The following is a 25857-nucleotide window of genomic DNA, read 5'->3' on the forward strand; positions in this document are numbered from 1 at the left end:
TTTCTCTCTCTCTCTCTCTCTCTCTCTCTCTCTCTCTCTCCCTTCAAAAAAAAAAAGGGATTCCCTACGGGGATTTTTTGTATTTCCTCTGCGGTTTTTGAAGTTTCTCTGTACAGTATTCTCTTTCCCAGATATCCTGTACATTGTCTTTTACACGACTAACAGGGGAACTCTCCATCGCTGCAGAATCACTTTCAATATCGACAACATTATACGTCTATCTACTTTTATGCATAGACATGGTATTATCAGACATATCATTGCTATGCATAATTATACATAATACAATGATGATCATACTATTATAGAATTACAAGGATGATGATCCCGAAAAGTAATTAAGGTTACACGGTATCAATCAATTAATCAATCAATCAATCAATCAATCAATCAATCAATCAATCAATCAATCAATCAATCAATCAATCAATCAATCAATCAATCAATCAATCAATCAATCAATATATATATGCATGTATGTATATATACACACATACAAAATGTAGATTATAGTTATAAGCGTACCGTAATTGTATTATTTTTTTTTCCTTGTCATTTTAATGTGTCTACAACGTATGTTTGTGATGCATAGTATTGTATGTGTAGGGCCTCTGAAAATAACAGTGTTTGTAGCCACTGACAGAACTACTCTACTGGAACAAAGTAAATGAATGAATGAATAAATAGATAAATAATAAATAAATAAGTAAATAAATAAAATGACGATAGTATTAAAACAATGATGATCCCGAAAAGTACTTAAGATAACATGTACCAATCTATCTATCTATGTTTATGTAAATGTATATGCATTCTTTTCTTCTTTTTCACTCATCTGTTAAACTGAGCACAAAAAAAGAATAATAAGAAGAGAAGAACAATAATAGAAAACTCACTTTGCAATCACGGAGTTGCGAAGGGAGAAATTTCTTTGTTCACAAGCCTTGCATTTATAATCCATTATGCTATTTTCATGAGGTTCTATAAGGTCATTTTCTGTTGTTGTTGTTGTTGTTGTTGTTGTTGTTGTTGTTGTTGTTGTTGTTGTTGTTGTTGTTTGTTATGAGCATTGTGGCTAGGCGTAGTGCTACAATACGTGGTTTTGCAGGGCGTGTTCCGTTTTTGCAGTAAATGGGTTGGGAAACCACATTATACCTCCGGTCACGAGGCCACTCGATGATGATGAGCTATGTGAAAGTGAAAGTACATTGCCATGCCATTTCACGACTATGCGTATTTTTATTATGTGACCGTGCATCACAAAACAAATAAAAAGTCACACTCCTTGATTGGACGTGAGGACTCAAGAAAGGTGAAATGGGTCACCGAGTCAATTTTTAGTTTTCCATATTTTCTGAAAGATCTTTTCTTCTTCTACATTATTCTTGATGAGTTTGGGATCATAAATTGAATGGGAAAGTGGGTTTTCAGCAATTTTTCTACAACCCCTTCTATGGTAGAGTAGTGTGATCAGGTTTTTCATAGAGGCCCCTTTCATTTCTTGAAAATCCTTTCCACCCTCCTCACTTTCAACTCTGATAACTTTTGAAAGGATGATGCTACTGCTTTGAAAGTTGACATTTATCATGGGCAGAATGTGGTTATAGAGCATGCTCAATTTCAATATTTCAGCTTAATCTGATAATCCCTGCATAATTGCTACAATGGTTTACATCATGTTTTTGTCCCATTCATGACACAGGAAGCACGGCACCCTGTACCGCAGAGCCTCTTTTCTCAGTTCACACTTTCTAGAGTGTGTGCTTTCTTTCCAATATTAATATAGGTTAGGAGAATCCATTTGAATTGAGTTATACATCATTTTAAAGCTTGAGAGTCTGCTCTTTCAGAATCTGCCCTTAACTAAAAATCCATGTCTGGCGACTTTTTGTTGGTTTTGTGTTGCGGGGTCACATATTATGTAATGAGCCTTTCATCATCGCGTTTTCTTTCATCTGCAAGTCATCCTTTTTTTTCTTTTACTTTCTCTCTCTTTAATATTATCGATCATAATTCGGGTCAGCATAATGGAGAATGAAACAAAAATGTTTGTCCTTCAAATTGCATTTTTAAAATGAAAAACAAACATTTCCTCAACTTGTTACTGGTATATGCTAAAGTTAATATCATTTCCCTCTTCACTGAAGAGAAAAGTCATGTGCTCTTTCATTATTATACCCTAAAAAGGTACAAGTGTGCTTAATTGGCTTGATATTTTCCTGATCGCCCTGTGGTGACGTCACGAAATGTTGTAGTCCTCTCATCCAACAATAATGGCAATGATGGCACCGGAAATTTAAAACTTCATAACTCCTAAAAGGATTGTCTGATTACCTTCATAATATCATTTATCCTCGTAATCATAATATATATATATATATATCATTTATCCTCGTAATCATATATATATATATATATATATATATATATATATATATATATACAATATATATATATGCTACAATATATATATTTCATAATTATGTAAATATACGTATGCGAGTGTGTGTGTGTGTGTGTGTGTGTGTGTATTTCATTCTCCTTCAAAGGAAGAAAAGTCAGAATTACTACAGGGAGAAGAAGAAGAAGAGGAAGAGGAGGAAGAAGAAGATAATGGCATTGCTCTGGTGATGGTAATGGTAACTCAGTGCGTGTGAGTCTTGTTCAGATATGCCGCATTTTTGTACCTAGTTAAAACAATTAGTAAAAAGACATGTCTAATTCTTGGCGCTCCTTTCTAGCCCGCACTGATATCAAATTCGTTCCCTGGCCTAGACCTAATATTATTGTATACAGCCACACGCGTGTGTCTTCATCTTGCAGCTACATGCGTGTGGTTGCTTCCATTGTCTGCGGCGCAATAATCATTCAAAAATTTGTGTACAATTTTGCCTCATTTGTGTCAGTGGAGTCCAAAAGCTACACTGTTCCTGATCATATATTTCGAAAAGAATACGTGGATCTCGTAAAAGTCATAGGCCCCAGTACCTAGGCTGGAAAGGTGGAATCAAGTGCTCAAATTCCCACTCTTGAAGCTCTGGATGTACACAACCAGTAATTTTTACACAACAGTTGTTTGAAATATTTTATATCAGTAACAGTCTTGTTATGTAACAAGGTTTTTCACTGTGTAAAAAGTGATAACAACGCTGTGTAAGATTAACAAAACCCGGGTTGTGTATCAACTTTACACAACAATTGCGTGGTTCATAACAGGGGTTATGTTAAGTTGTGTAAGAATATTTTACACAACTTTACACATCTACTTTGCAGTGTAGTTATTTGGTTACACTGAACAGCAGTATGGTATACATACAAAATAGCAATATTTTTATGAAAAACCTAATACATCATAGGATTTATGGAAGGTTATCAGCTGTATTTCCGTCAGGGCTGAAAACGTGCACTTCTTTAATACCCGCATTTGTGCACTTTGCACAAATTTTATGTATTTCCTTTCCTAGTTTTTGACGAAAAATCATAAAGACTGTCTTCGCATATCAACATATAAAGTTTGATGCATTCACATGCATTTGAACCTTGAACTGAAAATCTATCAAAATGAAATTACGGCATGCAGTTTATAGGCCTACTGTTAAAGTCAAGAATTATTTATGGACGCTAAATAACATAAATTAATGAGAACAGAACAGAGAGCTCATTGCTGCATGCAAATGAGTGAGGAAGAAATTTGAGCTAGACCATTATGGAGGAAAAAGAATCTTTTTCATGCTTAGCTATAGTGAAGGTTTGTTTGTTTGTTGTTGTTGTTGTTTTTTGTCATCAATGCTTTGTACTTCTGGAAACAGCAGACCTCTAACTTAACACCACTTCGTTTGAGTTTGGTGGCATGAATTCATAAGCCTTGACTGAAATTGCTTTAACAACGATGTAGATACTTATATACTTTGACAACAAGACGTGTTTCATGGGTAATTTTCAATATAAATCTTCTGAATTCTCATGATACACCAAGTGGTCAAAATTTTCATTGTTAAACGCATAATTTACTATTTGCAGATGAAACAAAAACCCAGCATTAGTGTTTAAAATAGTTAGAAAATGTAAGTTAGGGATAGAAACAACCACTGTAAAAATTTGAACCAGTATAATCGATGTCAAGTATTATAACATATACAAAATGTTAACAATAATTATAATAAAATGTTTCCAGACTAAACCGTCTACAGTTACGGTTTATTGAGAAAAATGCAGATATCTCCTTATGTTTTAGGTTTTATCGAGAAAATTTTGTATGATAGGATGTTTTGTAGTATACAACAAACGTACACATATGCATTAAATGTCATATCTTGATTTTTTTTAAATCACTGTACCCAAAGGCAAACAGGACTTTAACCTTATAGTAAACTGTTGTTAAAGCGGAGATGTTCGTCATACAGAAGGTTCAATAATCCGGAAATGAAATATTGTTCGTTACTCTGGAGGTTCTTTATTCCGAAACACACAAATTTAAGCAGGACCTTTAACCTTATATAGTAAACTGTTGTTAAAGCGGAGATGTTCGTCATACAGAAGGTTCAATAATCCGGAAATGAAATATTGTTCGTTATTCCGAAGGTTCTTTATTCCGAAACACACATATTTCTTATACCTATACACATATTCGTTAATCCGAAATTGAAACTGTGCCCGTTATACCGAACAATAACATTTTGTGGCGTTGTTTCGAAAGTTCGTTAGTCCGAAAAAGAAATACGGTTCCTCGTTTTGAAGGTTTGTTTGTCTGTAAATCCGAAAATGGAATAAGCTGATTTCAAAAGGACTGACTTTAACAAATTACTTTTATAACGATAAATGGTTGCTTTGGCAACATCAGTAGGACGTGCACATGATCATGAGTAGTTTCAGTATTTTCTAAGTCTTTATAATGATGTAATCATTGTCTAAATTCTCAAGATTTTCCTAAATTTCAGTTGTCAAAATGGATGATGTTTCTTTTTTTCCAACTTTCATTTATCCGAAAATGAAATACGGCTTGTTATTTCGAAGTTCAAAGTTCAAGTTTCTTAACATTTCCATATGCACGGATCAAATAAATAGAGAATTTAATTATATACAATGTATAAGCAGAACATATTTGTAATAATTGCAAAAACGTAAATTAACAAAATACATGTGATAATGAGTAAGAAAATGAAGAAAACATAATTGTTTATACAAATTCGTGAAATTCTTCCGTCGAGATATTTTTTCATTGCAACTGCATGATTGACAAAATTGCCCTACATCGACGACCAAAGAATTTTATGAATTTGAATAATTACGCAGTACCCGCTGCAAACTATAAGGATTAGAACCAACACTTGCTGTCGGGCGTAAGCTCGGTGGTCTAGTGGAGATGACGCCTGTCCGCAGATCAGGAGGTGGTAGGTTCGAATCCTGCTCGAGTGTGTACGCCCATGTTTTTTTTCTTTTTTAATCATGGCTACTACTAAAACACTGATCAATTCAGTGCTTATTAATGTCGATGTATAGGGCAATTTGTCAATCAGATGCAATGGAAACATCTCGACGGAAGAATTTCATGAATTTGAATAATAGTTGTAGAGTGGTGCACAATGGCCTCTGTCAATCTGTGTATGCGCTTGCGAATGGTTGCTAAAAGCATGATTGCCAAACCTTCGAAAATCTGCTGAAAAATAAAATCGTTTATGTGAAAATTCTATATTTCTTTGTCATATCCAAGTAGATATGCTTGATTGCTTGTTTGTTTGTTAATTCCAGCATTTTTTTTTGTAGAAAAAAATAACAATCAATTAAACCACGTGTGACAAAAAAAATTGACGTTGTATAGTATATCATAACATCGCTATAAAGCAGGTTACAGTTCCTTATTCCGACAATTTGTTAATCCGAAGATGAAATATATGGTTCACTAACCGCTTTAAGTTTGGTAATCTGAAGAAAAAAAAGGGTTGTTTTTCCAAAGGAACGTTACGCACCTTCTTTTCATTCTTAGATTAACAAACTCTATTTCATTTCGGATTAACGAACATCTAGGTATGGGGAATATGTTTGTTAGGGAATAACAATATTTCGGAATAACGAACCTCATTTCATTTTCTTATTCACGATCCTTAATTCGGAATGGCGAAAATCGCCCATTAAGCAACGGTTATAGATTAACTCATGAATATTAACTTCATCGGATGAATTACTATACATACGGTATATTCTATTCTATTTCATTTCCTTTCATTTACTAGTACTTCATTTCCAAGAAATATAATTATAACGTAATTTGAAAACGTATCAGAATACTCATATACAACAACGCAATGAAAAACAAACAAACAAACTGTAAACTGAGATACAATGTTGTCAATTTCATGACAATACCCCCTAAAAAGCAACGACAAACAAACAAGTTGTCCGAAATGGATGAAACTGCTAAAAATGGCAGTCCGCTCGTAAAGATAAATCTAATAAAAAACTTACTATGAATCATTTTAATAAAGAAGAAAAGTGTAAGAAAGAGAAAAAAGTACATGCGTACACACAACACGAGGAAGCTCTCATGTAAAACAAGAAAGAGGAAAAGTAAGTGGAGTGAATGACAGTAAGAGACCATTATCTACGTAATAGTGTACGGAGGAAAGGGAGAAGGAAGAGGAGATCACTGGTCAAACCAGGGCAAGCTATAGGCAAGAGAGATGCGTAGAGTCGCAAAAGTGTAAGGAATTAAAGTAAGGAGTTGTAGAAGATGATGTACAATTATGATAACAAAAATATCATGACATCAGTGAAGCCATTCTGAATGAGATGCATGGTGCGGACTTGGATTTTGATTTCTACTGCAGCTTGTACCACAGTCCCCGTCTCAGTTTAAAAAAACGTTACATATATTATACATTCAGTTGTGACTTATTATTCTAATTTGATTGATATGATATGATTTGATTGTTCCACATCTCAACATGAATACCATGATACAATCGATAGAACATTAGACTAGATTTAACGTCGTAATTAATAGAGAAGACAAGAAAAAACATTTTACGAACATGAAATGAGGGGGGGGGGGCCTACGCTAAAAATCAATAAACCTAAAAATCAAAGCTTGTATATTGTGTAGGTCCCTAGATGAAAATGTTGGTCCTATAAACAAACAACCTTATCTCAAAAACTATGAAAAGAAGAAGTGGGACGTAAAGGAAATGAGAGCAAAAGGAGCAAGAGAAACAAACAACGAGAACGCATTTAACAGAAAATAACGAGATGGTCACTTGTAATGTATACGCTTACAATCAAGATTCCTCGTCACCCGAGCAACATAGTTACGTAACTGTATCATGTATAATAATAAGATTCACATGATACACAACAATTCATGAAACCAGGAATAGCCTTGACATAATAAACTATAGACGACTGAAAATAGTGAGCTTTCTCGCAAGCACGACGGCCCCCCCCCCCCCCCCCCCCCCCCCCCCCCCCCCCCCCCCGGAGAACGAGAACGGTTCTCGGCCAGAATTGCGTCCGGTCCCGATGCTGGGCAGGATTCAGCCAGCCAGCCAGCCAACCAATCAGCGATCTTGTCGCTACGCCCCCGTCCACGAAGAAAAGCGAAAGTTTTGATATGGGGACGGGAGTTCCGAGTGCGGGGACTGTCACAGCTGATTGCTTCCCTGTACTCTCGGTCTTCCCGTCGTGTATAGCGAAAGCTCCCTCTTGCCAGTGAGAAAAACGAAAAGCAAACCCGGAATACCTAATAAACAACGAATCTGATAAAGAAAAAGAAGTTGGAATGAAGTCGCATGCCACGATAAAACATAAAAAGGAGCTATGCGTTACATTATTATTGCAGGTTGACTTCTGTTGATTCATGATACCCTCAACATTACCTATATACAGAGAAATGAATATCTAAATAAGTGTCATGTACTTTTATTATGACTTGTCTGTTATTTTTCTTCAGATGATACCTGAATACGCCCAAAAAAATGGCCTTTCAAACCGAAATTCTGTCAGGGACATCATCTGTCAATCACCCAGCTTAATGACTAACAAAAGACATTAGCACATACCTTGACATAACTTGCAAGTATGTCTATATACTTGTTATTAATATGATTGACAATAGTTCAAGGGAAACGTACAAGGGTTATGCTCAGTCTAGGGGAAGGTGCATTCTATATCTCGGTACTTTACCAAAAAATGATTGGTGGATGTTGTTATTAGCATCAGAATCTCTTTTGGAAGTGTGTTCTCTTCTTTTTTTAGGCATATCCAAGAATCTGTAAAGAAAAATAGTAGAAAATGTATCATAAATTGTGTTCACTAGTCCGAAGACTTGAATACATACGTGTATAATGTTATAATGGTTATATAAATTATCATATATACATGCATTTTGCGAATCCGATAAGACTGGGGGTGGGGGGGGGGGGTGTCACCATTTCTGTCGAGTTGTTATGAGGGTGGGGCTGATTTAGAGCATGACCATGAGGGCGTACACAGGTTTCTTTCAAAGATAATGACCAGAACACGCATGGGTGATTCTCAAATGTTCTCTTGCTTTTGAGTTACCTGTTACAATAATTGTTTCTTTATCATACCAACATGCAGTGGCGGATCCAGGGGGAGCGCACCGGGCGCACGCTCCCCCTTTGTTTGTTAAAGCAAAATAGAAAAGAAAAAATGGGGGAGGGGACGTGCGCCTCCCTTAGGCACCCCATCCCCTTTTTAAAATTCCTGGATCCATCCACCCCCTGCACATGGCTCATTCTAATGATAATAATATAGAAGAGGAGGAGAGGATACGGAAAAAGTACCCTCTTGCAAAAGCAGCTCGCAAATGAATCTCATACGGCGGGCGGTGGACCCTCGTGCCCAAAGCGATCGGATATCTCGCAGCTCGTATATAGGTCGCGCGCTGTGTGTGCGAGTCCATTGCTCTCTGCGTGCGTGTGCTGACATTATAGCTAGCTGCCTTTGCAACAGGCTACATTGTACTAGTACAAGGAGAAAGAGAGGAAGATTTGTTTGCAATAGTGGTTGACGTGGTACGGAGAGTGGCTAGAGAGATAGATTACCGTACTATACTGGAGGTGATGCATGCTGATGACCTGGTTGTGATGAGCGAAAAAATGGAGAAGTTTCGGAGGTGGAAAATCTGTTGTATAAAATATGTTTACTGTTTACATTTTTGTCCATCGTTATATATGAACATTCTAGCATTTCAAGTTCAAGTTCAAGTTGGTCAAGTTGATTTTATTTCACTTCCAACAATTTCGTCTGTCCTTCTTTAGTATATTTGCTTGGTTGTTTGTTTATTCTATTACCGATTTTTTCCTTGAAAAATCCACAAATCAAATTAATCCACGAGATGACATATACAAATTAAAACTGTAAGTAGGCTATATCATTATGGCTATAGCCTATAAAGACAGTTTCAGTTCCTTATTCTGAAGATTTGTTAATCCGAAAATGAAAAATGTTCGCTATTCGCTATAAGTTTGATAATCTGAAAATGAAAAAAAAGGTTTGTTATTCCGAAGGTTCGTTACACACCTTTTATCCATTCTTTTCTTCTTCTTTTTTTTTTTTGAATAACGAACCTTATTTTAATTTCGGATTGAAGAACCTTTGAATAACGAACCTTCGCAATAGCTCCACACAATATTATTTGGATTAACGAACATCTAGTTATAGGGAATTAGTGTACTACGGAATAACGACATTTCAGAATAACGAACCTCATTTCATTTTCGGATTCACGATCCTTAATTTGGGATGGCGAAAGTCGCCCATAAAGTAACGGTAATAAAATGATCTCATGCATCTTAACTTCATCGCATTAATTCTTAACATTATTTCATTTTATTTCATTTCATTCATTTGTTGTTTCATTTCCAAGAAATAGAATCATAACATTTGAATAAGCATCATAATTACTGTACATACAATAATGCGCTGGAAAACAAATCTTAAACTGAGATGCAATGTTGTTAATCTCATTACAAATACCCCATCCCCCCTCCCCCCCCCCCCTCAAAAAGGAGAAATTGTCCGAAATCGAGGGGACTGCTAAAAAGATATCTAATTACAAAACTTACAAAATGTTATTTAAAAAAAGAAGAAGAAAAAAGCATTAGAGAGAAACGAAGTATAGGACTACACACGTACACACACATTAACATGAGGCAGCTCTAGAAAGATGAAAAGTATAAGTGGAGTGAATGACAGGTCCGAAGAGACTTTATATCAACAGAACAGGGATCGAGAAGCATGGGCGTGGGGGGGGGGGGGGGTTGCGTTGGAGCGAAGTGACCCTTGAATAAATGGTTGTACTGATCAATTACTAGTATGCACGCACAATTTTAATCTCCATGGTCTCGGAGGTGTATGGGACACCACCCTTCCAGACCCCCCACCCCCCCCCCCTCCCCCGCTCGCTCATAAGGGCTTGGTCACTTCGCTCCCTCGTATCATGGACCTATACCATGCTCGTATGCGCGCGCGCGGGTATGGATGCTCCTCCCCCCCCCCCCCCCCCCTTGTCAGCTGGAAACCCAGAAGTGGAACCAGAAAATAAACGCACCCCCCCCCCCCCCCCCGTGCCGCTGGTGAGCTGGTGACACCCCTGAGAAGGAAGAGGAGATGATGGATCACAACTAGGGTACGCGAGGCAAGAGATAGACTCGTAAGTATAAGGAACTATGGAAAGGAGTTGTATAGGTAAGAGGAAGCCAATTTGAGTATGCATGGTGTGGACTTGGATTTTTATTTCTAGAGCAGCTTGTAACAGTCCTCGCCTCAGTTTTAAAAGACGCTACATTATACATTCCGTTGTGGATTATCGTTTTAAAGAAACAGTATATGCATCGCAAACTCAGGCTGACTTGTATTGATTCATGATACCCTCAACATCACCTATATATCCGGCGAAATAAATATCTAAATACGCAATATATTTTATGATGATTAATTCGTCTATTACTTTCCTTCCCACGCCCAAAAAACGACCTTTCAAACCGAGATTCTGCCAGGGACATTATCTGTCAATCACAGCTAAGTACGATGACAAACAAAAGACAATTGGCACGTATATACCTCTTCTTTGGAAGTGATAATCAAGGTATGATATCAATCAATACAATTCATCATGATTGTTTTTGCACTACATAGCTCCTTCAAGATCAGTATGAAGTCTGTGTTTAAAATTCTTCTCTTTTCTTGTTTTTTTATTTCACGTGGTAGATAACCATGCATGTTCACGACACAAAAGGTATTTATGAAGTACCAAAGGAACGCATTATGTTTAATGTTGTCAGTCAGTATTTCATTTATTTTGTTGTAATAGATTTTTTTTAAAGACCTGCATCCGGTTCATGCCTAAACAACTGCCAGTCTCGTTTTTGAACTTCCGACCCTGGATTACGTTCGTGTATAATATCCATCTGAAAAGATGACAACCCCCCCCCCCCCCCCAAAAAAAAAAAGAAAAGAAAAGAAGAAGAAGAAGAAACAAACAATAATAAAACAAAAACAAAGGCGAATGCAAACATCAGCACATGTGATCTTAAGCAGAACCGGCAACAAAATATCCGGACTTGTGTAATATGCCACTGTAGGCACTACATGTATTAACGTTTCGAATGTGTGTGTGTGTGAATGAAAAAGGCCTATAAGTACGATTTCGAGCTGTTTCGTGCTGTTAGTGCCAAGGAGAACACGGGCACTGGGGCTTTCTAGCCGATGCTTTTCGTTTTGTTTTATGTTTTTCTCTGGGCCATTTTGCACCCGTCAACTCCGCAGAATCTGGTACATTGAACGCCCTAGTGGTATTTCTACGCTGATGTTCTGCTATCATTGACAGAAATCAACGTTAAACTCAATGCCAAACATTTAAGAAAACAAATATATAATATTTGTATAACACATTATAACCGTCTTTATATATTATTGCCCTGCTTCACATTAATGTCTTATACCCGTAAGATTATCAGTACCTGTATATTTTCTTTTCTCCAGCTGTAGTGGAAAGGCGTGATCCCACATTACAACCTGTAGTTCATGTAACGACTTTCTAAACTCAGAGTCTCTGGTGACATTAGCAACAGGATGAGTGCACCACCTTGGCTGTAGATTTGGAATCTGCTGCCTCATGGTAAGCCTTTAAATTAAAAGTATTGTTTATCATTATGGGAACAGAGATTTAAAAGATGTTCTAGCTGTCACTGACATTGATGCATAGGTCCTATGTGTAGGTCAGTTTAAAGGCATAATTTACCATTTGCAGAAGAAACAAAAACCCAGCATTCGTGCCAAATGTGAGTTAGGAATAGAAACAACCACTGTAAAAATTCGAGTCAGTATAATCAATGTTAAGTGTTGTCAAATACACAAAATGTGAACAATAGTTATAATAAAGATATTTCCAGACTAAAACATCTACAGTTGCGGTTTAATGAGAAAAATTCTGATATCTCTTTAACATATTTTAGGCTTTATTGCAAAAATTTTATATGGTAGGATGTTTTGTGATACAACAGACCTACACATATGCATCAAATGTGATATCTTGAACATTTTTTAAATCACTGCTCCCAAAGGTAAACAGATCCTCTGAAATATAACGAGATATCACTATTTTTCTCACTATAAACCATAACTGTAGACGGTTTGGTCGAGAAACAATATTATATCATGTATTACTATAGTTCACATCTTGTATTTTAACAATACTTAACATCGATTATAATGATTTATAGGTCATGTCTATCCCTATACTAACATTTTAGAACTATTTTGAACCATTAAAGCTAGGTTTTTGTTTCATCTGCAAATGGCAAATGATGCCTTTAAGTTCTCGTGTATACTATATATATAAAACAGCAACAACTACCTGCTATTCGGACCTAATATGCGATCACATGCATCCATTTTGTCCTGGACCTTAAAGAGGAAATCCAGTCTATATATAAGTTAGTCTGATTAAAAAAAACAGTAAAATCTTACGAGTTCAACGGTAAACATTTGACTGCAGTTGGATGAAAAATAAGGAAGTTATGACATTTTGAAGTTTTGCTAATTTCAGCAAAAACAAGTCTTGTATCCGTGATAGTGAATATGAATATGGTTGTATGAGCTACCATGTCATACCCTCACAATTTTCCACAAATTGTGTACCAAAAAACAAAACAAAACGACAACAACAACAACAACCAAAAAACAAACGAAAATTAAATGTTTCTGTCATTGAAGTCTGAAATATGACATTATTCCTGATTGAATAACTTCTGAATAGTGATCATGCAGTTAGATATTTACATGAAGATTTGAGCCTCTGGCATAGGCCTAATTGAATTTGAACGAAAACTGGAAATTTCAACATTGTCTGTTTTTTATGTATATGGTAAGTTGTGAGGGAATGACATGCCCACTTTGCCATTTGCATATTCAAATTGACTGTTTAAGAACTGTTTCCCCCCAAAATGGCAAAACTTCAAAATGTCATAACTTCCTTATTTTTCATCTGATTTTGATCAAATTTATGCTGTTAAATTCGTAATATTTTACTCTTTCTTATCAGACTATATTTGGACTGGATTTCCCCTTTAAACCTTGAAGAAGTCATCCCTACGTTGGCCTACATGTACTGTAACTGACTGCCACTTTCATCTACGACCTCTCACAATTCATTTCTGAAGTTCAATTTCACAAACATCACACAATTAGTTAGGACCTAGTCACTTTTGTATATCACTGTACCTGGGATTTGATAATGATAATGATAATGATAATGAATGACATTTATATAGCGCTTAATACTGATGTTTCTAAGCGCATCGATCCGGAAAAAAAAAAGAAGTATGGCATTAAAATAAAATACAGCATTATATGAATATACGTATTATGATATAACATGCAGCAGTAAAACAACATAATTAAGTTGAGTAAACAGATAAGTTTTCAACAATGACTTGAACTTATCAACGTTATCAGCATTACGAATATGGAGAGGAAGTTTATTCCAGAGAGACGGGGAAATAACAGAAAAAGCCCTATCACAAGTGTCTCTGAGAGTGTCTCTGAGAGTTGACGATTGCTATTGGAATGCAGTTTTGATCTAAATCGGGACTACTTCAAAAGGAGGGGATATCTAATAACCTCTTAATTTGCTTTTCTCGTTTCCTCTCCTTCCGCTTTGTGACAATAAACTGTCTAATAGGAGGAAAAGTAAATTACAGTCTTAGGGGGTGTTGCAAGAAAGTAGGGCCTAAAATTGCAATTAATTGCAAATATATGTTGCAAACTTTGCAATAGATAGATCTATTGCAACTTGCAATTAATCGCAAGTTGCTGTTGCTTGAAGGGAGCTTGCAATTAATTGCAGGATTTGCAATAGATTTGGGGGAGTTATTATTGCAACTTTCTTGCAACACCCCCTTAGAACCCACTCTTGAAGTCAGAGGTGATGTGCAGGCTAAGCTCGAAGTGTCTTTCCACAAAAAGTGGCACAGCGCCATCTAGTGCGAGGTACCATGTACTACATCACCCGATAGCGAAATATACTAGTACAGTACACTAACAGACCAACACTGGCAACAGAAACACAAGTAGCATACAGGCAAGGCACGTCTTTACCGCATCGCCAGTAGCACTGACTGCACCGGTGTGTTGTTGTCTACGGTATCTACTACTCGCAAGGGGAGGCCAACTGTATAAACGTCATTTAGACCAAGGGTCATTTTATTGACAACAGCTGATCTGTGTGTGAACCAACGTAGTTTGCGGCGTCTGATGTATCCTGCATAATACAATACAATCTTTAAACTTGTGATTATATGATGGAAGACAGAGAGAAGCCCCGCGTAGTAGAGTTAGGAAGAAACTGAGACGTAAGTTACCGATGTCATGAGGTGAGAGTGACTGTCCGATGTCGAGTGTCGTGAGAGTGATATCTAATCTAACCTCAACGTAATAGACAGGGAGCTGGAGGTGGGTAACTAGACCTAGTCTAAATTTATATTAGCTATAATTTATAAGGCAATGTATACAACCACACGCGTGTGTTTTTACCATCCAGCCACACGAGTGTGGACCGTGGTTGTAGCCATGGCCCGAGGGCCGAGTCACTGGATACAGCCACACTCTAAAACGTGCAACAGTAAAACTTGACCGAAAGATCGGTCTGTATCTGTCCGTCGGGGAATGTTCCGCGGAGACTGCGTCTGGCTTCACGGATCCCCTCCGTATACAGACCGAAGTCAATGATTGCGGCTCCTGTGTGGAGCAGTCGCGCACAGATCAAACGTTACGATAAACCAAATTTCAGACAGCTTTTTTACATTCAAACAAGTATGACATGACATGACACATTATGCAGCAATATTTGGGATAAATTTCTCACATTGTGCAATCGAAATACTCACATAACCTCGGTTATAATGCAGAAATTTTATCGATATCGCAACATCGCCGTTCGCAAGCAGTAAGTCGCCATTTTGAATCTGTAACAATTGCTAAGCCAATCACATGCGAGGTACGTGTTTTAGTAAAACAAACACGTAGAAACTACCTCGCATGTGATTGGCTAATAGATTCATAGTGTATGTTTCTGCAGTTTGAATGTGACGACGCGACAGGCTGTGTTTTACGTTGAAAATTCTCCTAAAATGTTGGATTATTCATTAATCTGGTGAGTGTAACGTATTCTTAAAAAAATCATTTCACCATACAAGCTTAAATTTGCCGACCTAGGGCCGTGATTTAGACGCAATCGAGAAGGGTGAGGTACCTCACCCAATTTTCCATAGAGACAGTGGTTAAGAACATCCACACAGCAATGGGTACTGCAACCTTCCGTCTGTCTACGGAGGACAGCGTTAATGGCAAAATATAAAAGAGTCCTCCGGACAGACGGATCTTTCTGTCTACAGTAAAACGTGCATATAAAGGTGGGAAGAAATGATAGATCTACTACTATGTTACTAGACTAGAGTAAAATGCATGCGAACACATCACATGCGCACAAATTTCAAATCCATCAACAGATAAGATGTTTGTGTCTGCATGCGCTGGCCGTAGTAGTCGGTACTCGGTGTATGTAGCTCTCCCAAGGTCCTCTCGACCGAGTCAACATTCAGTCATCAATTCGAAAAGAAAGGGATTATTGGCAGAACCAAACGTTGTTCGAAGCCTGTTTTCAATACTTCAAATTAATTGGTAAGTCTTCAAATCGAAGAAACTTTTGGATTTTAAGTTGACATTTACCCGCGATACTAATTCTGTCATGATCCTGAATGCTACAATGCGAAGCCCCATTACGCTATGTGTATGGGGCTGCTGGTCGCAGTTAGCTATGCGTACAATGGGCTGCACGCTGCTGGTCGCAGTCAGTGGTTTCGTACAATATTTATCGACGCCGTACGGCAACGGCTCTGGTACGAAACCATTATTGCATGATTACTAAGGCATGAGAGCACTTTGGGGCGAGTAATTCTCACAGACAACGTACTTTAATGTGAAACACAAACCAAGACAAGGAAATTCAGGGAAACTTTTGAGGTACCCACGGTACCAAAACTTTTTATTATCTTTAAACAGAAATGGTGAAACTTTCAAATTTCTCAATTACAGTCTGTACGTAAATGAACAAAACTACAGCTGTATGGTATAGATATATCCTGGTATACGATGTATCATACTTGTAGTAATGCATCTTTGTTTCATCAGTTTCATTCTGCTTTTCTGTCTCTTTCTTTGTCAACAGTGAACAGAGTTGTTGCTATTACAATTGCCACCAACTTCCACGTCAGTCTTTGGAGTTGGCCATTGGAGGAGACAACTGGTGTGATCACTAGCTGAATGCTGTGAGGAACAAGGAGAAAGGAAAATTTTGACACTTGTGAAGAGAGACCAGTGCCGTCTACCATGGGGTTCTATCACCAGCTGCTCATTCTGTTGTGGAAGAACTGGACACTGAAGAGGAGGAGTCCAGTAAGTAGAACATGACATCCCTATTTGACCTTTTGAGAAGGGCCTTCCTTTTTATAGCCTTTGCGTGGCTGAGCTCGGAAGAGAAGTGGTTAGGTGTGCTGTGACATTGTACGTATGAAATGAACGGTTTTCTCCTGTGCAAGTTGGTAGAAGTACCTGGTAAACCAAACCCACACACCCACAGTACTGGCCATTTTACTTTCTGTTTCCTCTGAGCTCTCATTGCTCATTTGTTGTTGACTCTATATACATTGATCATTCAAAGTATAGGCCTAAGAAGATTGAAGTTATCTTTCTTTAGAAATGGAATGGTTCTGCACAGTCATATTAAGGTGTTAACATGTAAAGAAATTTGGTCTTTACCTCTGCAAATATTTATCAACTGCAAGCTTCGTGTTTAGGAGTAGAGTACTTTCAATGGAAGACACTATACAAAACAAAGAAAGAAAAACAAGCTACTGTGCATATGTGTTTTTATCATGAAATATTTCCTTCATGTACAAGTGTTTTAGAGACATAGGAGTCATGTAGTTTTCTCAGAAAATCAGTGTCAGTCATGTTTATTTAAGTTTGGTTGTCCATGGATCATTTTTTTGGGGGGGAGATTTCAAGAGACTTTTACATGATGCTTGTAATCATTGCCTCGATGTTGACGACAGCCGTATCTGGAGAAAATAATTATGAAGCCATATGGTCATGTTTTGAATATTACCCCCCATTTTTTTTTTTTTTAATTGCCAGATTGTGCTCCTACTGGAAATCAGCATACCCTTGACGCTGTTTTTCATCCTCATGTCTCTCCGCCATCACAAGCCATCTGTTCCCGAGCGTCAAAGTAAGTCCACCTATTTGAGACAGACGTAATTTTCAAACCATATTTTGGCAAACAATGTGATCATGATCTCAGCCTCCCCCCCCCCCCCCCACCTTCTCTATGCCTCATACAAATGTCGGCCATGTGGAATTTGATGTATGTGTTGTATCAGTATGTCACCTGAGTCTGGTTTCCCAGCATCACTAAATACTACTGTTATGAATTATGTAGGAATATTTCCATTTTTGTATACAAGCAACAGCAACATGCAGTACAAATATGAATGAAAGTTGAGCCTGCAACAGTGGTAGTAACTGTTGGGCAAGTACATGCCTATGAAGAGTATGGGACCCTTGCTGCAATCCTCAGTTGGAGCAAGGACTGTAGGATCATGAATACATACAATTATAATTACCAATACTGTACGAGCTGAAATTTTCGCGTACAGATTTTTTCGCGAATTGCTACTTGGAGGACATTTTCGTGTGTTGTTAATTTCGCGGTTGCGAGGGTCTAACTGAACTTACTTATTCGCACGTTGTTATTTTCGCGGTTCAAAGGTGATTCACAAAATTCGCGAAAATTTCAGCTCGTACAGTATACGATGTTGTGCCATGCCCTGTTAAATTTAAAGCATTACACCTTGAAGTAAGACTAGAATTGTCTGCTCTAGCACTACCATCTATCACAGCTGTATTATGATTGAGGTCAATAAGGCTTGGACATTCTTGTCAAGCGTGGAGTAAGTAATATCATGACTCCCAGCACAATGCTGTCACCTGCATGAGTATGAAGTGTGCGGATTATGTAACAGTATCTTGTGCAAGCAGTGATCACTGAACAACTACTGTGAATTAACAGAGGTGGTTTAGATTTAGACCATGGCTTGAATTTAGTCCATGAACTAAAATAAGGATGAAATAGGCGTACCTTGACTTGCGCGTATCAAAGCGCAATTGTTGTTGGACGTCCGTCCGTGATACACAGTCCAGTCTGTCATGTGTATGTACACAGAAGAAGTCGGCGTATACTGTAAAAGTGGAAATTTTCGCGGTGTGGAAATTTTCACGCATTTTGCGCAACCAGACGCTAGTGCGAAAAAATAAAAGCATGTGAATATTTTTGCATGCCATAATTATGTTCCATTAGTTAATGAAATAAATCACATCTTAAAGAGTCCTAAATTTTGTGGCCAGGCTTCTTGCAAAATGCTCACATTGTTCAGTCTATCTCGTTCGGAGTAGAACTGAAGCATTCATCATTGAATGCGAGGTTTAATAGTCTTACTTTCTCTTTGATTGACATTGACTATTAATTGCTTTTGAAACATGAATTGATTGAAAAGCATCAATCATACCAGAACTTTCAGTCTCAGGATGTAGTTTCTTCATAATTGTCCCCTACATGATGTATCGGTATGCCAGCTAAATGTGCTGTGAATGGTGTACACCACGGAATAGGTATAGCAGCCTCAGCCAAGGCTTGACAAAAGACATTTTTCTCTTCACCCTATATGAATGTACTACATCTGGCTAGCAAGTACAGCACCATTATTTTGCGCTTGTCTGACAGTGCTTATTGGATACCTAGCACCCTGGTTACCTTGCATTGGTGTCTAGTTTCAGTCAAGCAGGTGCACCATCAACAAGTTGAGTCCATGGCTCGTTGTTTTGAGTCCATATGTCTTCATTTGGGTGCATTCTAAACTGCAAAGGATTCAGCACTGTAGGTTCACTGACACACTTTGATTGCAGGGGAAGTTCCTCAAAATATTCATGATGATTGAATTTTATGCAGCAGTGTTAAGAGAGCACATAAGTGAAGTTTGAGAAAAATCAGACAATATGTTCAAAATTATGATTTTTTTAGAGTATTAGTGCCATCATCACTGGATGAGAACACTTCAACAGTTTGTGACATACAGTACTGCAGAACAATGATACTGTATTTTGATTAAAAAACCCCCCCGGAGATTTCAACATATTTTCAGTTTTCTAATATAATAAAATAGCAATTAACTTACCTGATATTACGGTTGTCAGTATAAACCAGTCAAAGGAATGTGCCCTCTTCATATTTCATGTCTTCCATAGTTGTTCTGCAGTGATTTCACAAACACTTGTAGTCTTCTCATTTAGTGATCGGTTGCACCAAGATTTTTAAACATTCATGAATTTTGAATGGATTACCGAATTTTCATCAAACTTTGCTGATGTGTTCTACCAATAATGCTGCAGTCACTCAATCTACATACAGCTGTACTGTAAAAGTGGAAATTTTCGCGGTGTTGAAATTTTTGCGCATTTGGCACAACCAGAAACTAGCGTGAAAATAAAAGCACGCAAATATTTTTGCTTGCCATATGTTCCTGTGCATGATGTCTTGATTCCGCGGAATTAACAACATGAGAAACTCTTCTTACCCGGCCAAGCGCGAAAAATTGGTCGTGCGAAAATATCCACTTTTACAGTACGTGTGGAGAAACTTCCCCTTTTTTTGTTGCAGACTTGCACCGAAGCATTCCCCTTTTTTCCTATTCGAGTTTTCAGTGTCAAGAGACAGGCACAGAATACAGTCCTCCACTGTATATGTTCACCCTGTGTAAATGATCCTTCCAGAAAAGGGAAATTCAATATTACGACCATACAAATGTATTTGACCAGTTTACTGAAGGGCACTTTAGAGCGAACAGTCTATTACCATGTAGAAAAAGCAATCAACGTATTCATTTTGAGTTTAGTAAAGAAAAATACTGCTTACTGTAGTCACTATAACTGTGTCTGTGGGGAACTGACAAGGATAGCAAACTATTATCTTTCAAGACATGAAAGTTTGGCCTGACCTGACGGCAATTCAGGTTGAAATTTATTTGCAACTGATGGTTGGGAGGCTTCTTATGAAGTTATGCCGTATTACTTAACTCTAACTTTCCACTAATTACTTAACTCTAATATAACTATTTTTATTGCAATCAGTTGTTACCTACATGTATATTAAGGGACTTTTATAGTGTATTAAAATACATACAATAGTAATTTTTACAGTAGGGCCAATGTGAGTGCTCTGAAGAACTTGCACTTCACAGTGGCATTTCAAATACTGCATGCATGTCATTTCTTATTACTGCCCTGGAGACATTCGAAATACTTTTCTCCAAACATGTCGAAGGATTATCTCCTATAGACTTTTCTAAGAAATAGTTTTTGCTTGTCTTTAAAAAAGAGCATCAAGTTGGAAAGACTGTCTTGATTGAAAGGGGAAATTTTGATTAAAAACAGAATGTTGTGTATTCGAAGTGTGAAAATGAGAATGCCTCTCCTGATCAATAAGGTACGGATAAAATACAAGAAAAATCAAATGTACATCATGTGCTACAGGAGTGGGATAGTGCAGTTGATTATGAGCCTACCATGGGAGTATTATAGAGGCATGCAGTAGTAAATTGCAGTCAACAGTGCATTATCCAAAACTACTTGACAAAACTTGCAAGCTCAATGTGGCCTGTGTGCAATTGATGTCACATGGCAAGTGGTCAACCAATCTTATACTTGTAGCTAGAATCTTTGTAAAGCTGTAAATGTTGTATATAAACAGAATGATGAAGTTAAAATGTAATCAAATGCTCGCTAATTCCACATGCAGCTTGTACAGAAGTGTGTAAACAGAGTTGATTGCGTGATTATTGAAATCTCATTCCATTGATGAAGGGTACGAATCTTGTCTCTTTCTTTTTTCTTTAAAGTGACATAAAATGTTTTTCTTCTACTGTATATTTCAAAGCAGTCATATGATTTGTTTCCTTTGTTGACCATACTCAGGTTGAGAACTACACTAGTGTACTTGTTGTTTCCATTCATGTTCAATATTTTCTGTCATTTCAATATTTTTTATATGCCAGTGATTGCCTGCCACCTTCTCCGTGCTGTATATTTACAACATAAAATTCTGTCAGTTTCACTTTCTTTTTGTAACCTCACAGACTCTGGCAGCCTGTTTAGTTTGTCTGTCATTTCAACCAGTAGATTAAACTTTGCTACTCATACAAAAATCATCTGTATTGATGATGCCAATGCTTGATGTCAAATGGGAACAATGATTCATTGATTGATAAGTTAGGGTTTTGTTCAATGCCCTGTCGTACACTTGTACATGTATACAACATGAGAGAAACTTGGGAATAGAAGAAATTTATGGGAATCTCAGACACTTTTTTGTGTCATTGAGAGCACTCCAGTTTGTAGAAATTGCTTTATCTTTTCTTATTTTTCCAGGATATTACATGGCCCAACCCCTGCCTTCCTCGGGAGTGATACCAGTAATGCAAGTGTTCTGTCCAACGGCAGTCCGGGATCCATTTGGTCTACCTGACCACCCAAATTCAGAGTGAGTATAATTTACCTTCTACCAGTAGTTCTTACTCTTATATATGTGGTTTTCCTAAAAGATACTTAGAAATTGCTATCTACACATGTTAAGTGTACTGCTGTATCTCTGTTTGTACAGTAGTTTCAGTGTCATCATTATTGTAACATCACTAACACCCCCCCAAAAAACAAAAACAAAAACAAAAACAAAACAAAACAACCAAAAAACATTGTAGCTTGTTAATGCCTATTTGTCAGTATGTGTCTGCAGTGTTTGTTGTGTGATCATAGGTTTGTGTCTTCTCAAATACCTTGTGATTAGCTGAGTATTGCAGTTTTAGAAATTTGATTTGTCTTTGTAATGCTACAATGCAAGTTTGATAGGAACTGAAAATAACTTTCAAATACATAGTAGGTATGTTGAATTTCATATCACATGGGCTAAACTTGTACTATTCTTAAACAAGGTCTGACAAGCTTGAGAATGATTTATGAAAGTGTAAAATTATAAAAGGGAGAGATCAGAAATTTAGAAAAAATCAGAATAAACTGGCAACCACAGAATCTCTGCCATGTACGATAACATTGTGTGTGTCTCATGCAACCTCTGTTAGGGCTTGAACACAATGTGTTGTTAGGTTATGAAAACCTTGGCCCCTAGGAGAAACAATTTGATAGCCTGATTGCTCTGGGTTTTTATTTTTTCCTCCTACAACCATAATCTAGCACACACTATCAAATTATGACTAGTGAAGGATATGTTGAAGCATGCAGGTGCATGTTTGATACTGGGAACATGATGTCGTAGCACTCACTGTATTTTTTCTGCTTTGATATGAATGATAAGGAGTATCTAAGTGTGATTGTCCTTTTTTTATGCACCATGATACTGTAGGTGGCTTACAATGTGATGTACTGTACAATGAATTTGTACATTGTGCTTTACATGTACAGTTGTATGTTTAATGATACTGTAAAGTTACATTGGTGGGCCATGGCAAACATAGGTCACAAGATTTCCAGTCTACACTGTAGGAGGTGATGATTTGCTACGTCGAACATACATGTACATGTCGTATAATGTGTTTACACTTACAGCTTGGGCTTGTGTGTATACATAATGTGTGCATCACTGTGGGTTCTTCTGTGACATTTATGAATTTACGATATGATGACTTAAATCTGCATGTTCAGTTCACTTAAGCTTGAACGTCTAAGTAGCGTAAAACGGGGTGAATAGGGACAAATTTAAAGTTCTTATGATTGTATTTTTTTTCATGCAGCCCAGAGACTCAATATTATGTGGGGATTTTATGTCCACCTACACCTTGTAAAATACCTTTAATTTGGTATTGTGAAAAAAAAAAGATATTTGGAGGAAAAGTATGTTTTTTGATAAAATGACACTGTCCCTATTGACCCCAAATTTGGGGTCAACAGGGACAACACTATTTTTGATCCAAAAAAAGCTGTTTGGAGGCATTTTTTTCAATCCATCCAATGAATTGGATTAAGGGAACAACTACAGAGTTTAAGGACATTTAAGAGCAATCTATTCCATCGGTAAATCAATCTTTAACAAAAATTGCAACAGCCCAACAAAATGAGCTGATATAAAAATGTGACCCATTAGGTCAAAGGTTAAGATTGAAAAGTAGGTGAAAAAGTAATCCATTGAATTGCACTCAAATATTAACCCACTTCTTCTTCAAGTGGCAAATCATGATGTACAATCTTACTTACAGCTGTATACACTCTAAATTCAGTGTAACTTGACTCTTACGATGTCGGGGATATTGTGGGAGTTCTTACAGCAATTATAAGCTGGCACCTATAGTATGGGTCTGACCCAAGCAGATGTGTTATTGGCATTAAAACATGCAGAAGACAGAGAAAAGGGTCATTAAATACAAGTGGAAAAGTCCTAGCCTGTTTTAGACAGTGAAAAAAATTCCCAAGAGGGTGGGGGGGGGGGGGGGGCGGGGTTCCCAGACCCTTCCTCCTCAAGTTAGGGTTAAGACAGCAAAGTTCACTCTCATCTATGTATACAAAAGTGAAGCCACATATCCAAAGATCTTATTGCTCTCTTGTCGAGAGATTTAGAATAAAAATTCTCACTTTTGGAAATGGCTGGACATAGCAAGCATTTCAGAGCAATTTATGACATTATAATAGTTAATCATACAGAAAATTTAAAGGGCCAATCAAACGACACCATGGTGTCCCTATTCACCCCAGTCTAACTGATTTTTTGCCCGAGAGAAGAAAAAACCTGCTGTCACAAATTCCTGTTGGAATAATCATTTCATATTTAAAGGTGTGTTGTAGGACCTAATAGGCTAGATTCATGAACATTTTCAGCGAATTTCATTAATCAATGGCTACAGGAGCAGGAAAGTTTTGACCGCCCTGATTTTTTTTGTGATTTTTTGAAAAATTTTTATTTGGACCTCCTGTACCCTTTAAAAAATTTTTCACATCAGGAGGACCACTTTCTGGACACTGTTGGATGGTCCTTCCATCCTGTGATAAAAATAAGAAAAAAAGTTCAAGCAAATATGAAACATGCACATTCAAAAAACTTTCTCGGTTTTGTCCCTATTCACCTCGCCGTCCCTACTCACCCCGTTTTATGGTACAGCGTATATACGTATATGTATTCATATACCCTTGGTACATGTATGTTATGTCATTCAAATATGTGATGCGCTCCGTCGGAATGAGTCAAAAGTCGCAAAAATTGAAATCGTAGTTATGCCTATATTTGAATTCTACAGACTCTAAGCTTTACACTGATATGCAATACAACTCATTTCGACATCCCTATAGATCATAAAAACGAATATTAACTACGTTTATGATGTCAGTCCATTTTCTAAATAACGGAGAAAATCGCTCTCAAAGTTCAGGCTATGTTCAAGCTCACAACCTGTTTCTTTCACGGGACAAAACAATACAACAGTCCTGCTTAGCGACGCCGTTTACGCTCCATCGCACGCACTACCATATAAGGCGATAGCTTGGGTATGTAAGATAATTAACCAATCGCAGGACAGGTCTGTCATTAACGATTCTGACCAATACGGCAGCCCGAATGTAAACTTCGGCACGTTTGTGTCCGTGCCGCTGCCGCCGCATGAATGAGTCGGTATGCGTTGTGTGTCGGCTGCGTTGTGGTTTGCCGCACGTTTTTAACTCACAAACAATAGGAAACAGTAGAAAGAAAAAAAAAAGGCACGCAATGCGTCTTACGAGAAGCGTCTTTTAGCGAGGGCGTTCATCGCTTCCATTCTCCTCCCATGTTGTTGTCAATGGAAACTAAAGAGGATGCGTTTAGGCGCATCTGGTAAACTAGGGACGGCGAGCGACGCGGTGCGACGCTTCTGTAAATTTCTTTCAATTTCCGACGTCAAAGGACACCCAGCGACGGTTAGCGACGGCATACAACCAGTAGTTTAGACTGCGTGTCGGCGGGCGCCGCCGAGCGTCGCAAAGCGTCGGCTAACTCCCAAGTATACTTGTAAAAGACGAGCCCTCACAAATGGACCGTTGCATGTACGAAAAGGAGCTTACCTGGTGGCCGTCTCGCTGCGTCCGCAAAATAAGCTCCTTCCCTCTACCCTCCCGATGCGTCCCGATGCGTCTCGAGGCGTCCCTCGTTGAATGGCGACTTTTGTTTCGTAATGAATAGAAAGCTTATACTACTAG

At 37.7% G+C, this 25857-nt stretch overlaps 1 protein-coding gene across 1 annotated transcript; it reads left to right on the top strand.

Annotated features, from left to right (window-relative positions):
• Window positions 1-14560: 14560 nt before the first annotated feature.
• On the top strand, window positions 14561-22248 carry LOC139718453 (ATP-binding cassette sub-family A member 2-like). Its single transcript, XM_071629924.1, has 4 exons — window positions 14561-14870; window positions 16745-16971; window positions 17713-17806; window positions 22057-22248. Exons 2-4 carry the CDS (start codon window positions 16906-16908, stop codon window positions 22170-22172), a joined length of 276 nt encoding a protein of 91 aa, XP_071486025.1. The 5' UTR covers window positions 14561-14870; window positions 16745-16905; the 3' UTR covers window positions 22173-22248.
• Window positions 22249-25857: the final 3609 nt, after the last annotated feature.

The sequence above is a fragment of the Diadema antillarum genome, unplaced genomic scaffold, assembly GCF_040938485.1.
Source record: "Diadema antillarum isolate AM-2024a unplaced genomic scaffold, OU_Dant_1.0 scf00000094, whole genome shotgun sequence".
NCBI classification, from domain to species: Eukaryota; Metazoa; Echinodermata; class Echinoidea; order Diadematoida; family Diadematidae; genus Diadema; species Diadema antillarum.

Coding starts and splice junctions, on each gene's coding strand:
- LOC139718453 (XM_071629924.1), top strand. CDS start 16,906: ATGGGGTTCTATCACCAGCTGCTCATTCTGTTGTGGAAGAACTGGACA. Junction 16,972..17,712: donor CACTGAAGAGGAGGAGTCCA/GTAAGTAGAACA, acceptor TTTAATTGCCAG/ATTGTGCTCCTACTGGAAAT. Junction 17,807..22,056: donor ATCTGTTCCCGAGCGTCAAA/GTAAGTCCACCT, acceptor TTATTTTTCCAG/GATATTACATGGCCCAACCC.